General features: G+C 28.5%; 3 protein-coding genes across 3 annotated transcripts in view; 1 reads left to right on the top strand and 2 right to left on the bottom strand.

The window, feature by feature from the left end:
* Nucleotides 1-477: 477 nt before the first annotated feature.
* LOC113370446 (probable glutamate--tRNA ligase, mitochondrial) lies at nt 478-2,697 on the top strand. The gene is made up of 8 exons (XM_026611113.1): nt 478-646; nt 712-946; nt 1,010-1,420; nt 1,487-1,712; nt 1,778-1,935; nt 2,002-2,159; nt 2,227-2,378; nt 2,456-2,697. Exons 1-8 carry the CDS (start codon nt 535-537, stop codon nt 2,588-2,590), a joined length of 1,587 nt encoding a protein of 528 aa, XP_026466898.1. The 5' UTR covers nt 478-534; the 3' UTR covers nt 2,591-2,697.
* A 41-nt stretch (nt 2,698-2,738) lies between these two features.
* On the bottom strand, nt 2,739-7,101 carry LOC113370241 (serine protease snake-like). The gene is made up of 8 exons (XM_026610912.1): nt 7,020-7,101; nt 6,649-6,764; nt 6,108-6,223; nt 5,863-5,994; nt 5,664-5,800; nt 5,415-5,491; nt 5,212-5,331; nt 2,739-2,939 (listed from the first exon to the last, which is right to left on the bottom strand). The coding sequence occupies exons 1-8, from the start codon at nt 7,099-7,101 to the stop codon at nt 2,772-2,774; spliced, it is 948 nt and encodes a 315-aa protein (XP_026466697.1). The 3' UTR covers nt 2,739-2,771.
* Nucleotides 7,102-12,565: 5,464 nt separating this feature from the next.
* LOC113370071 (diacylglycerol kinase eta-like) overlaps nt 12,566-16,259 on the bottom strand; it is a 28,654-nt gene continuing 24,960 nt past the window's right edge. The window contains 9 exon segments of the mRNA XM_026610731.1: nt 12,566-12,979; nt 13,191-13,382; nt 13,446-13,589; nt 13,664-13,974; nt 14,103-14,290; nt 14,368-14,590; nt 14,647-14,796; nt 14,868-15,030; nt 15,091-16,222. Coding sequence (XP_026466516.1) covers nt 12,680-12,979; nt 13,191-13,382; nt 13,446-13,589; nt 13,664-13,974; nt 14,103-14,290; nt 14,368-14,590; nt 14,647-14,796; nt 14,868-15,030; nt 15,091-16,222 — 2,803 coding nt within the window. The 3' untranslated portion in view covers nt 12,566-12,679.

Here is a 16,259-nt window from a genome sequence, read left to right as displayed (position 1 = left end):
AACGGTAACTCAGTTTTTAAGAGAACGGAGCGTCCGATTTTAATAATTCAAAAAACATTTTACTTGTATTGACAAGATGAAAAACTGATTGAGTTTTTGGAAAGGCAGGTCCAGCGGCTGTGGACTCTTAATAAAAATAATTTAAAAAAAATGCCATTTGGCGGTCAAAAATGTTTATTGGACATATGTACATCAAATTATCAGATATTTTATAGAGATTTAATAATGTGTACACATTTTGTGTAATTTTTTTTTGGGTTCCGTACCAAAATTTTTGATTACGGTACGGGATCTCCAGCAATTTGCCTTAAGGCACGATGCCATGCTTAGTTATTTATTAAATGAAGTAAGATAAAATGTTTATATGTAAAATAGATAAATAAAATAAATTTCCTTTTCAACTACGCCTCTGTGCGGTTTGTTGTCAATTTCCAATGCATGGATAACATTTGTGAATTTCAAAACAATTGCAGAACCATGAATTATGGACATGGAGAAACGTCATTTTTTATATAATTTCTTTCTGTCAAAAATATGTTCAAAATTACTTGTGTTATTACTAAATTAACAAATTACCGCAATATTTCTACAACTTTCTTAGCAACTGCGGGGAATGTGCGGGTCAGATTTGCTCCTAGCCCTACAGGTTTGAAAATGTTTTTAACCTCAAAAATTATAAACAAAATAATAGACAAATTTTGTTTTTCTTAGGTCATTTACATTTAGGCGGTTTGCGAACAGCTTTAATAAATTACTTGTTCGCAAAATCAAGACATGGGAAATTTATTCTTCGAATAGAAGATACCGATCAAACTCGTCTGGTACCTGGAGCTAAGGAGCAACTAATTAAGGATTTAGAATGGGCTGGTATTATCCCTGATGAAGGACCAAAGTATGGGGGATCACTTGGTCCTTACATACAAAGTCAACGGAAGAAAATATACAAGTCAGTACTTAATAATTGTCTTAATATGATGAACAAAATATCTTCTAACTCCTTTTATTTTAGTGATGAAGTCCAAGAGTTATTGCAAAACAACTCTGCTTATCATTGTTTTTGCACTCCAAAGCGACTGAATTTATTAAAACGAGAAGCACTTCGGAATCAACAAGTACCAAAGTATGATAATGCCTGTCGAAAATTATCAAAAGATGAAGTAAAAAGAAAACTCGACAAGAAAGAACCTTATTGTATTAGATTTAAATTAACACCAGATGCAAGCCCATTTGAAGATATTATTTATGGCAATATTGCTTTGGATATTGCACAGCAAGAGGGTGATCCAGTTATTATAAAAACTGATGGCATGCCGACATATCATTTTGCTAATGTTGTTGATGATCACTTGATGGGAATAACTCACGTTTTGAGGGGTGTTGAATGGCAAATATCAACACCGAAACATATTCTGCTGTATAAGTAAGTTTATTTTGATTTACAGAATTAAATTCCATACTCATCTTTTATTTATAATTGTTAATGCAGAGCATTTGGATGGGAACCTCCCAAGTTCGGTCACTTGCCTCTTTTACTGAACAGTGATGGATCAAAACTTAGTAAACGTCAAGGTGATATTACAGTAGATGCTTATAGAAAATCAGGAATTTTTCCACAAGCATTAGTTAATTTTATAACATTAAGTGGAGGTGGATTTGACAAATTGCAAAGTTTGAAACCTAAAAGCTATTCATTAGATGAGCTAAGGGATCATGTATGATAATATTATCTGAATATACACTTTCCACAATTTTTAGTACAAATTTTGTTTAATTTCAGTTCAATTTACGTCGTGTTAATAGTAACTCCTGTCGTCTTCCTGAGGATCGATTGCCTGAATTTAATAGACTTGAAATACAAAGACTTTTAAATAATCAAGTAGATAGGGTTAACTTAATATCACAATTAAGAAATCTTGTGATAGAAAAATATGGCGAGTAAGTATTACAGTTTATTATAAATATAATACTTGAATTATAAAATGAATCATTTACCAAATGTAGGTCAGAATTACTGCACCTGGACGAAGAACATCTATCAAGTGTACTTATATGGTCTCAAGATCGAGTAAGCAAACTTCAAGAATTATTGAGTGAAAATTTAGAATTTCTTTGGAAATTGCCACCAAAACCAAAAAAACCACCATCTGGTGATTTGAAAGGTATTATTCATTATTAGCTGCAAGCCTTAATTCATTAATATTTAACAATTTTTCTAATTTCAATTAGATTTTCTAATCGAACTTAAGAATTCCTTAATTACCACATACACATTTGAAAAAGAACAAATCAAAACAACATTGCATATGGTTAGCATGAATAACAAGGAAGATTTTAAAAATTTGATGGCAGAACTTCGAAAAGTCTTAAGTGGTTCCAAGGTAATAATATAATAACAGACTAGGCGACAAGTATATATTAAACAAATTTTTTACTATCTATTTCTTTTATGAAACAGGTTGGTCCTCCAGTATCAGAAATGATCACAATATTAGGAAAAGAAAGCACCCTGAAACGCATTTCAAATGCTCTACACCAAAATAATGAAGGACTCCAAAATTGTTATAGTGAATTTCGTTCCAAGAAACTTTGATAGTTTTAGTTTTGTAAATTGTTTGTTTTTATACATAGTGTTTAATAAAATGTTGAGTATTGTATAAAATATTGTCATATTTGTGTGAAACAAAACTAAGATGTGGAAACCAGTGTTTAAATTAATAAACAAATCATATAATGCTCTGGGTATTTATTTCATAGGATAATCTAGAATAATTTCATTTGAATTGATATTTTAATTGATTGCCCCAAACAACTTGTTCAATCCAATCGATGTAAGAGGAAACACGAGTGTATATAGATGGTGCATTGGGGTAGCCACAAAATTTGCCGAAGGAGGTCACACCTATTACTTTGTAGGTGCATGGAGACCATTGTAGAGGAACCTGATTTATATAGAATACTTAATTAGAAGCTTTAAATAATTGTTCACTGAAAGTGGATAACAGTTGTCTAGGAAAGATAATGACAATTGTAATATCCCATATTGCAAATGTATAGAAAAAAACAAAGCTTTTCTCCTATTTTCACTACACTGACATTTGTTCTTTTTATTTTTTCCTTTCTATAATACGACGTCATCCTACAGAATTAATAATAGTTTCAATGAAAATATTGTTAGTATCAATTGAATACATTTTTTTACAACCATTAAACTATTTTTGTACAAAATTTGCGTATAAGTACTTTCGAATTTGACATATTCTACCAATTCACATTAATTTGAACAAAATTTGCGGCCATTTTTATTCGAATTTAACATATTATGGCAAACAAAAATAACTGCAACAATTAGTTTATATTGTAATAATATTGACGGTGATCATAATAGTAATATAGCCGAAATAAACTGTATATAGCCGATTGGCGTTATTGAAATAAACAAATAAATATATGCGTTTTGAATGTTTACAAAAGTAACAAAATCTTTCTGACCTTTTAACGTCCATCATCCTTCAGAAACGTACCTTAAATCCATTTCCTCAAATTCACTTTACCCAACACTAAATTAATATTATTATTTAACTGTGTTTGTAAATCACTTTGTTAATATTTAATAATTCGTTATAAACCGATTGCACAACTTACTACTTTGAAAACAACTTACAGAATGATAACAGAAGGACAACAATTATCCACTTCGGTATTTTTATGCAATGAAGTTGCATAGTTGTCTTCTTATCAGAAAACTTTTTTTCAAACGTTTTTTTTGTAGGGTTGCAAACCTACCTGTTTCATTATTGAAGTCAATTGAAGTTGTTAATTTAAAATAAAGTCATGATGGCCAATTAAAAACTATTTTAATTACTTAAACGTGTCATCTTAATTACTAAATATTCAAAATAGTTGTGAAAATAAATGGAATTTATTTTGTGTAAAATTCTTAGTGAATATAATTCAAGGATAATAATAATTTCCTCATTGTGTTAAGCGCGGAATAAAAAAAGCGCATTTATATATATTGTTCTTATAAATTGTTATCACTATTGCTTGAGCGCATTTATATATATTGCCCTTATAAATTGTTATCACTATTGCTTGAACTTTAAGCTAAATTAAGTACGTAAGTTAAAATATCTTTAGTCTTTTAAAGATTTATGATATATTCTGTCATATAATAAAAAAATCTGTCATAAAATCTTTAATTTGCATATAAATTTAGTAGGGGGCCGTCCATTAATCACGTGATCGATTTTTTAAGAAATTTTGGACCCCCCTTCCCCTTGGTGACATTTAAAATTACCCCTCCGCGCAAAAACATCACGTGTATTTTTAGTTACGAGAAAAAATTGTAAAATTTTTGTTTTTTTTCAAATGTTTGGATTTTTGTAAAAAAATTCAGGTAAACAATAAATATACGTGATATCTTACTATACCCCTCTCTCCCCTAAGTGATATTTCGCGATTTTTTGTCCAACGTTCCCTCCCCCCAAAAACCTCACGTGATTAATTGAGGCCTCCTAGGGTAAGTTATAGTAATGGCAAGAAAATCGAAGATGAAAAGTTGTATATATCTTTATAAAGATATCAATAGGAATCCAATGTTCTTTGAAAAATTGCATCCGCACATACATACACACATGCACATACACACACATACATCCGTTTTACTAAGGTATGCAAAAATGTTCAGAAACTTTTGATAGGCATATTTCTAAAAGAAATGGATGTATTTGTGTGTGTGTGAATGCGCATGTGTGTATATATGTACGAATACAATTTTTGAAAAACATTCAATTCCTATTGATAAGGCGACATGCTGATTTGTTTTTGGCAAAGGAGGGTCCAGTCGTTTCGGCGATTTAATAAAAAAAAAATTCAAAAAAGCCATTCATTAGACATACGTAAATCAAATTTTAATAATATAAGTACAAATTTTGTTTACATTTCTATGGGTTCCATATCAAGATATTTAATGTTTAACCGTTAGACTGACACGCGACGCTTAAGCGCTTCGAAATTTTGTCTATAAAACAGCTATATAGCGCAATTGTTAAGAAAAAAAATCTAAATTTTCAACAAAAAATTCAAATACAAAAAAGTAAATAAAAAAATGTGTAATAGGGTTGTTTAGGGCTTTTAAATTACCCTACGGTAAGTTGTAGTAATTAGCCTCAAGGCACGATGCCAAGAACCACTAGTCCATAATAATATTACCTGAATAGGTCCTCCGGAATCACCTTGGCAAGTATCTTTGTGTCCGGAGAGATCGCCTACGCACATTTGCGAATCGATTATACCATCTTTTAGAACAGATCTTGGTCGCCTAATGTCTGACTAAAAAATATTATTAAGAAAAACAAATATTTTCATAACTCCAAAACATTAACTCCGTGATCCATGTCTTTTAGCATACTTACTGCAAATGAACGTGTACAATGATCTGATGATAAAACTGGTAGTTCGACCTTCATTAGTTGGTATTTTCCTAGAAATTCTGCAAATCACAAAAAATTTCTTAAATGAAATCGTTACGGGCAACCTAATGTGAAGCAGTATTAATTTTTACTTTTTCAATGAAAAAGAATATCAATATTGCTTGATACATAGACCTTGAACCAGAGACCTTGTTTATGCAATATTATTATGAAAATATTAAAAATTATTACCATAAGTTTGCTTTCCGTATCCTGTTGCAATCACAGTCTGCGGTATATTGTAATAATTAGTTTCCAGACAAGCTGGTCTGATATCCATAGAAAATTGAACTGGTTTGTGTAATTCAAGCAAAGCTATATCGTTATACCTTAAATAAATTTGATTATCAAATAAATTATATAAATACAAATTTAGGAAAAAAGATAGTACTTTAAAGGTGGCTTATAGTCTGGGTGCTGTATTCTGTTGATTATATAATATTCTCGATAAGAAGAGATTTCATTATTGATGTAGTCATAATTATCTGTATTATCACCAAAACGTACTTTTTGTGCAGGACCTCTAGAAAAATAAAAAATAATACAAGGTCAAATTAATATATATATATATATATATATATATATATATATATATATATATATATATAGATATATATAATTTTTAAAATACGTTACTTGTCTCTACTCTTCAAACAATGAGCAGCTGTAAGAACAAATTTTTCACTAATAAGTGAACCTCCACATTGCCAAGTAATTTCTCCATCGGCGGTGTAACCAAATCCGATAGCTGCCTATAATAAATATTAATATATTTATAAAAATATATACATATTTTACATAACATATGTCATATCAATATTTCATTCAAACATTACTCGATATGAGCAAGAGATGTCCTAATGAAGCTCCTATCAATAAATTATACCAAGAGATTAGAGATTAGAAAAAGGACAATGTACGTAGATTCATTTGGTATAGGCATTGTTTCTAGCATACGATAATTTGATTGCAGTCAATTAGTTAGTTTTTGTAATAAAACTATTAAAATTGATTTACTGAATGTCTAAGACTGTTGTAAATATATGAGATGATAAAAAAAGGAACAGAAAGGTAACAAAACACTAGCTACAAAATGTTTATTCGAATGTTGATGAATATATACAAATATATATATATATATATATATATATATATATCAAATTACGTTTATACCTACCATATGGGGAAACCCCATTAGTGAAGTTGGAGTTCCGCCAATTATGAGAGGAACTGGAGATCTAGGACAACCATACGGAGATAATTGAGAGGGAATCTGGCTATATTCTATACATTCTGAAATAAGTATTGACTGAAATTATAAAAATTATAAAATTATGAAAGAACAACCCTTTAAAGAACTCGAAAAATCTCACTACACATAAAGAAAATGATTGTTTTTATTTAATATCAACAATTATTCAAAAGTTCTAAAATAATAAGATAATGATAATTCGCTATGTTTATATACATTCAAAATGAAATAATTTTTTTTTATAAGTTGTATTACATATATTTTTTTAAATTTAGGTAATGAGTGGATTAACTTACTTTGATTGGCAATTTCACCAGGAGCTCCAAATATCACAGGAAAATAAATGAACAGGATCACACTTTGGAGTTTGAGAACCATTCTCACAAATTCAGTAAGAGTCCAGGTATTAAACTAAATATTAAATTTGAATCATTATATATATATATATATATATATATATATATATATATATATAAATAATTACTCTTTGGTTTTTAAAGTTTTTGTTTTCTTATCAATTGTTCTATAGCTAAAAGATATTTTAAAATATGCATGAACTGATTAACAAGCAATTAATTATTGAATGAGAATAGAATTTAAATCTGTAATTAGTTTAAATAATAATTTAATTTGCATTTTTTAATATATTATATAATTAGTATTTTATGAACTGTTAAACCATTAATAAAATATAAAGAGCTAAAACGAGTAGTTATAAAAACAAAGAGTATTGAGTATTATAATTTATGAGAACAAAATAAAAAGAAACAACTCGTAAAGATATTTGTTTATTACGGATAAATTAATAATATTATATCATTAAAATATTCTTTACAAATTAGGTTTTATTACGAATATAAAAGAGTCATTATATAATAAATATAATATACAAGTAACAGTAAAGTATTTCGTTTCGCACAACACATAAATAAATTTAATTTGTTATAAAAAAGTGAACATATTGTTTATAAAATTTTAAATAATAACAATAACAAAATAAAATACATTTCAGGTTTTAATCAAGAGAAATTTACACTCGTACACTAAATATTTTGTCCTTGTATATATCTCTCTCCTGATTTAACGTTTTTCGTATAATTTCATACAGTTTACATTTTATGCCCATTAAAAAAGTTGCTCCAAAACTTAGTATTATATTTATATAATAATTTTCCAAATTTTAATACTAAAACGAAACTCCACTGAATGATATGGACAAAACTTAAATGTTTAAAATATTTAAATTATTTAAATATTTAAATTGAAGCTCTTATTTCAATAGACAAAAAATGATTATTTTTTACCACGACTAGAAATATATATGATAAAGTTATATAGTATAATACATATACAGTTTTAGGCCAGTATGGTTAGTTCAAAATTTCATACTCAGTATTTTTGAAATTTTACAAAATTTTTGCATACACATTCTAGATTCAGATAGTAATATAAAGTCAGATATTCTCACCACACACAGTACTATCACAATTATTTATATATAATAAGAATTAACTTAATGCTAAAAATAATACAATTCATTTCAAAAAGAATTCAATGATAATTGCAATATATAGAAACAAATGTGTAAAAGCACACATTCTGTTTAAATAAAAACAGCTTGAAAAATGCTATACGTTCAAAGATTTCTTTTAAATAAATACATAATGAAAATATATTTTTCAAATTATTTTATTAAATTAAGAATATTAATCTCGTCCAAGATTTTTTAAGTTAATCATTATATTATACTTTGAATCGACTTCATATTCTACTACTGTTAATTTTGGTCCACAGTCAGATTTTTCTCGTGTTGATTTCGTTTCATCTTCAACTTAAAAATAAGTAAATTTATTTTACAAATGACAAACATCGAAATCACATTTACAAAGATGAAAAGATTCTAACTTTAAATACTTTTATACAAAACATGAAGGAGTATCATATAAAGATAAAGATTCATTATTTTACGCACAATAATATATGAATCACACGTATAATTTGTTTTTAGACATTTATTTCCTTCATATTATGCCCTTGTGAACCACTATTTAATGTCTATTATATACGTGTAAATATATAATTTTAGACATCGCTAAATATTAAAATAAAAATGGTCCAGGAATGTTAATAATAAGATGAAACTATGAACATTTAAAATCTTTAACACGTTCTGCCAAGTTTTGTTTTTAAAAATTATTTTTAAATTATACGCCAACGTGAACGTGTTAAATACACAATCAATAAAACAAGTTATAACCATGATTTCAAAAAATACAACAAAATTGAATAATATGTTTAAATAATCGTATGAATAAAAAAAGTTAAATCTAATGTCATTAATTTAGATATATACTACAATAACACTTATTTATCAACACTAAATTTGAAGAAACCTTTATGTAAACTTGTACTATTATAATAAATTTCGACATTGTGAAAAACGCGTTATTGCAAACAAGTAAAATAAATGTTACTATATTTTGAATCATATTTTAGCCAGTCCAAAAAACTATTTTGTTTGAAATATTTCAACACAAATGAGTAATTTTAAAGTTGGGTTAACACACAACATTCATTTAATTTTATTTCTTATTCTTTATTTCAAATATATAAGTAATTTTTTCCTTGTATGAAAACGACATGAGTACTTTTGTTCAACAATGCCTAATTTTTCAGCAAAGTGATTTTTATAGGCAACAGATTGTCTGTTCAAGAAAATATTGTAGAATTAGAATAAAGATCACTATTTTTTCATAGTAGACACATAAAACATTATTGTAATCTACATTTAATAATTGTTTTATGGTAATAACATACACATAAAAATTTTAATTTTGTTTTCATTGGCCTTTTAGAGTACTAAAATAGATATATTAATATACTAATTCTAGGACGTTGCTCATTACATGATGAGTACTTTAATTACAGAGTATAGAAATAAATTATTTCATCTATTGCTATTAGCTTATGTAATAACTATCTACTTCTATATGCGAATATGAATTATATATTTATATATTTTATAATTAATGTCGATTATGGGTAATACTATTATACCATCGATATAAAAATAATTGAGGTTTACTCGTTTAAAATACATATTGTATGATTTTTTAAACGACTATTCACGACTAACTGCTTTGTAATTAATCAATAACTTGGTAATGGATAAAAAATAATGTTTTAAGTATTTTAAAATTAAACCCATTCCATCGCTGGATGCTAATATATCAGTTTGAGAAAGCTTATTGCATTTTCTGTCTAGGAATTTAATATAATAACAATTTTTGAAAATATTGTTTCATAAATTTTACAAAATATTAATTACTACTGTACAAAGTATATATTAAAACAAGATCCTTCTTATTGCAACAATAACTTCTTAAACGGAACAGAAAACTATGGTTACCAAAAAATGGACTAACCAGGACAAACCCAGATTTACTCTTCTGGGGATTTCAATGAAACTTTGCATGATGTTAAATAAACCCCTTAAAATATTATAGGCCTATGAGAAGTGGTTCAGTTATAAAAATTATATTTCGTTAATTTTTATTATTAAACCACTTCTCACAGGGCTACAATATTTTAAGAGGTTCGTTCTGACTATGAACTTTACCACCATACAAATTTTCATCAAAATCCCAGAAGATCAAACATGAGATTGTCCTTGTAAAAATTGATATTATTTTTTTGAAAAAATTCAAAACTGGTAAAGGTAACAAATCTTGTTCTTACAAAAGCAATTAATGTTTTCGTCGTATTCGCCGATTTCTAGCAGACTATTGCTGATGATAAATTTATTTATTAATTACACGAATCTTCTAACTCGTATATTTTTACATAAATATTAGATTCCTACATAACTAACTTTCTAGATCACACTATTTTAGTTGCTATACGTTATTTTTCTTAGAAAATTCTTACATTAACATAGGATAAAGAATTATAATGCTATCTAAAATACTATTACGCATAATACACATATTTTAAATTGTGCCACTGATTTTTTTTGTTACAAAAACCAAACGCTTCACTATTTCTTCTATATACCATGTAAATAAGCCATTTTGGAATTAAAATTCAATAAATAATATAATTATTGATAAAAGTTATTACATAAATATTATATATTAGAACCTTCGTATCACCTATTTGGAGCTTCTAAAAACTACATCATATTGCTAAGTATATCTCGAAATAATTGCTTCAGATTAGAATATATAGTATTAGGGAATAAATATATATTTTAAATATAAAACAATATTTAATAAATATTATTCAGGAAAATGATTTGATTCATAAATACAACTTGTCTATTTTCGATTAAAACACGCTTTATAAATATCGCTTCCATTCTCTTATACTTAATACTAATTTTAACATACGAGGTAAATACAAAAATTTAATTTTAAACATTTACAAATACAAATATATCGTTTATACATTCAATTTATAATTAGAATAGAAGAAATTCTGTCGTTTGATTTTATAGTCAAGGATATGTAATTAGCTTAATGTAATAAATACTTAATGAGATGTCAATTTATTTACTAAGCAGACTAAAATATAGATATTGAAACATATAAATAAATAATAATTATTTAATATTTACGAATAAAAATTACAATAATTTAAAAAAACAACTAATGTTACTCGTCATATTTTTCTGAAAAAAATTGGGACAAATTCAAACCATAAATTAATATTTTTTGAATAATAATAGTGATATAGACAATAGATATTATCTTACTTTTAATAGTTAATATTTTTAATATGAAACTTGCTTCAAGAATATAAATGCTTCTTGTGCGAACTATAACACAAAACGTTTCAATTATCATCAGAATGGAATAAATCTATCTATTCCTACGACACAAACTTTCGACGATTCTAAAATAATATCCAGTAAACGTACATTTCTTATTTTATAAACCTAGATGAGGCCTTTCAAAGCGACATGATATATCACAGTTTAGAATACCAGGATTCATAAGATCATCAATTTAAGTGTTTTCGTACCCAACTCCTTTTCCAAATACACTTAAACGAAAATTGAAATCCGTATAGCGTAGTTATTAGATAATAATTAGGTAAAAGTTGAAAATGAAAGTTATTGAGAAAATATCTAACACATTTTCAAGTTTACATATTTTCTTTGCTTATAGAGCTCTAGACAAAATATTTTTATTAAAAATATTTTTTATATATTGAAACATGTTTCATGTCATATAGTTTAGTAGTGATTGGAATAGGCCAGCCTATTATATGTAATCACATTAAGACTAAATTGTTTAGAATAAACGAATAAAATTTAAATATATTAGGAGACATCCATTTATTACTTTATGAAATTTGACTTAATCTCGTTTAATTAAGATAAATATTATTAAAACAAATATAAAATCGAGCCAGTTAAAATAATTCTTTAAAGTTGAAAAGCATTTTTCACTGCCTAAATCAAGCTGCTTAAAAAATTCTATAAATTAAAAAATTAAATTTATTTTTCTTTTGTCATTGATATTTTTAAATTCTTGAATTAAAAATAAATTTACTAAAATTAATAGAATTTCGCCACAATTTCATAAATTTCATGATTGGTGAATTTTATTTAGGTTTGAAATGCTTTTATTAAAGTTCTTTCTCAACCCGTTTTAAGTAATTGCTGGATGTCCTTTTAGACCTTAGCTTCATATATACACAATAAATAATGATCAAATAGGTTTGATAAAATTGTTGTCAATAAAAACTGCAAATTTAATATATTAATATTTTCCATTTGTAATACCATTTACAATTATTAATGAATGAAATATGCATGTTGATTTCATTGTATTGGTGTTTATATATGAAGCAAGATTTTTATATCCTAATATATTTCTTCATAAATTTTATGTTTTGTTAACTAAAATAAATACCGTGTATGATATCAAGATACCAAATCTTCTTATCCCATTTAACTTGATAATTCCTTCACAGCTTGCAGAAGTCTCTTAACGTGTCCCACTTTAGTGATGCCCAAATCTTTGAGGTCACGCCTGGCCAATGTTAGCAGTTCTCTACCCCTGACATCGTGTTTTATAAAATTTTCGACGTATTCGTGCATTTGCATCGCCTCCAGCCAAGCAGCCACTTCTTGGACACTCCAATTGGAAACAGAAGTTGTGGAAGAACTGGATGTTGAAGCACCGACACCAGTAGCTGGAGACCGGAATTTCATCCAGAAGAGACCCTTGCGCTGATTTTTCCTTTCAGTCTGGTGGAGAAAAAATAAAATTGTGAGTGGCAATTTGTCCTGAGAGAAGTTACATCACATCGCTAAAATGATCAACAAGAGTCTTTATCGAGTTTCATAAAGTGGCTTTTAAATTTCTAAAATCGGTGCAGCCATATTTGAGAAAACCTCGACGAAAGATCAAATTTACATATACTTTTCAAAATTTACTATGTTACAATTACTATCGTACCTCCTCTACAGCATGCAAATGTATAACAGGACCATCAGGTGATTCAGTTTTTGTGCATTTTCTAAGTTCTGAATCCATATTCGCTAAAGCTGCACTCAATTTTGATTCCAAATCTTCTCGAAGTTTTAAATGATGCGCTTTATCTCTCAATAAAATACACGTTTCTTCATAAAGTTGTCGAGCAGCTGATACCTAAAATTAAATTTAATGAAAATATTCGATCGTACTTAAGTTTGCTTTTATTTATTTACATACCAGATCAGTTAGTTGCATTCGCAGTTCTAATCCTTCCAATATTTTTCCGTTAGGATGCAGATTTTCTAGACAAGTACCACAACGAGTCGCTATTGAATATAAATCTGCTTCAAGAGATGGATGGCTAATGATAAGTAATTTAACCTGGAATTACAAAACATGAAAATTTTATTTAATGTTCATTAAAATAAAAAACTATACTGTCTATTAATATTTACCCATTTTACAAGTGTGCTAACTACTTCTATGAAGTTCAATAATAAAGTCATCTCCTTATCCGACATAAGAACAGATGAGAAAGATCTATCATCATCTTGAGATGTGGTTGAAGATGGTCCGTGGTCTCTAGAGCGATCTCCTGCAGGTGAAACTGAATTTCTCCGTTGTTTTTCTTCCCAAGTGCGTAATGAAGTCTCAAGAGCTCTGTTCCGACAGAGCATTTGCATACGATTTTTGTGTATTATGCGAATTATACCAGGAGGTTGAATCCAGGCTTCACCATCCACTTGAATCGGAACCCCTTCGTCACCTGATAAACACAATAATATATATTATTAATAATAAAAAAATCAGATACTAAGATGCTTAAATTTGTTATTATTTATTATTTTAAACTGAGACTTTTTTATGTATTTAAAATATTCATTCATTATTTACCTAAAATTGAAATTTGTACAGTTTGACATTGTGCGATGCGATGATGTTGCAGATTAATCAACCTAGAAGCAGCCATCTGTACTGATCCAAAAACTGCCACTACTTCCAAAATTTTATCGTCAAAACTAGGCGCAAGAAAACAATCGTCTTCCTTCTTACCACCCCAGAAATTTGTGCCACCCATAAAACTAACGAAGAAAAAAGTTGCACGCATCAAAATAAGATAGATTATGATCAAATGTGATAATTTTTTTTTGATATTTACCTAGAAATATTTAAAATAACAATTCCTTGCAAACTAGGTAAAGGTATTCTTTGACCATCGCATTCCAATTGGACCCGTTGTTCTAAATTTTTGTAAGTTTTCTGCAGCCATTCTTTGCTGCCCAGTACTCCGTACCACATATAATTTTTTGCACGTGATCTGCATTTTTCAGGATGTTCTTCACGCTTATGATGGAAATCCAGTGATATTTTTGCATCGATACCTAAAATATTAGCAACATAGAATCGAAACATACAATATGCAAAATAAATATTTTACCGATTCCGAAGTAGTTGTTCATCACACATCTCTCATAAAATCCTTCAAGCAAGGTCTCATCGGGATCCATGAGCGGACTAACCGCTGCACAAAGTGCATCTGCATTAGCTAGAAGACATTTTGATATGAAACCGCTACCACTGCTAACATCTATAGACAACAAATAATAAAATTAAGAATTTTAAAAATTCTAATTTTATTCTATAATAATTTGTACATACGAGGCCATGTAGGTAACTGAACTAATGGATTTATAATAGGAAGACGTCTATTTGGTTCATCTTTGTCATCTTTATGACATTGTGGTATTCCAAGACCTAGACCTAGAGATGACCCAGCATATAAACTCGTTACTGAAGCTGCCAACACTGCTGCTTCATTTCCCTAAAAGTTAGTTGTTAAATTTTATTATTATATATAATTAAAAAAAATATTTTAACTTACCTTGAATAAACTTCCGCTTGATATTCTTCTAGTGGCCGCAGGTGAACAACCCAAAAATTTCATATGTTCGGCATCTGGTCTAAGCAAATTAGGGTTATAATCCGAATTACTTCTTTGACGTTGTGTATCATTTCTAACACCTAAACTTTCCATTCTGCTCTCCGCACATCCTTCAAAACCTATTGATTTTCTCGCTCTAGCAATTCGCATATCTGATTTTATTATGGGTGAAGGAGGTTCAACTACGACACTAGGATAAGTTTGCTTTGCTGATTTGGATCCTTGAATTCTTTGCTTTAAAGATGCTATTTCTTCTAATTCCTCATTTAAAATATCCTTTTCATCCATTACTTTAACTATTTTAGTATTATTACAAGAAGGACGTTTAAAAGACCTTCTTGCAATATCGTTTCCTTCTTCAAATTGTGCCAAACTACAGTATTTAATTTTCTGTTCATCACTTCGGTTATCAATTCCTGAAGCTTGTACTTTGCCATTCGTCCTACAATCTTTTCGGAAGACCGTCGAATCTTCCGTCATCGTTTGGTCAGCAGTAATCGCTGCTACTAAATCTTGTCCTAACACCGAGCTTATATCATCCACTATAGATTCACCATGCAGAGCTTCAGAATTTTGACAAGTCGTATCTGATGTTTCTGGACTATCGATATGCCCTATGTGGCCATTGGCATCTTCTCCGTCCGAATTTTGAGGAGCTGTATAAGCCTTATCTAAAATATCCGATCCCACACTGCATTCTTCATTGCTCATAGCAGATAATACATCGCTGGCTGTGGAATCTCTCCTGTTAATCAAATCAGTATCGATTATCATCATGGCTTCTGATTCCAGAACATTGCTCTCATAATTACTAGCATCATCTACGGTAATTCGCGGAGGTTCGAGTTTGCGTTTATTTGACGTACAAACTGTAGCGATAGAATCATCTTTTTCCTGAGAGGGCATACTTGAGGGGGTATTGGAATTAAATGACATTTCATCGTAAGGCAAATCGCCTGTCATGGTAGTGGATTCACTTTCATTGGTAGTAGTTTGTTCTGTGCGGTGCGTCGCTGAGCATAATGGAAACAATTTTACGAGTTCTGCGGCTGCTTCTTCCATTTCTTGAATGCTAAAGAAAAGATAAATGAAACTATTAGTAAATCATA

This window comes from Ctenocephalides felis, unplaced genomic scaffold, assembly GCF_003426905.1.
Source record: "Ctenocephalides felis isolate EL2017-DRISC unplaced genomic scaffold, ASM342690v1 CF-g0.4_SCAFFOLD_01492, whole genome shotgun sequence".
Lineage (NCBI taxonomy): Eukaryota > Metazoa > Arthropoda > Insecta > Siphonaptera > Pulicidae > Ctenocephalides > Ctenocephalides felis.
The sequence above is the reverse complement of the archived record's forward strand: the minus strand, read 5'-3'. Positions and strand labels throughout refer to the sequence as shown.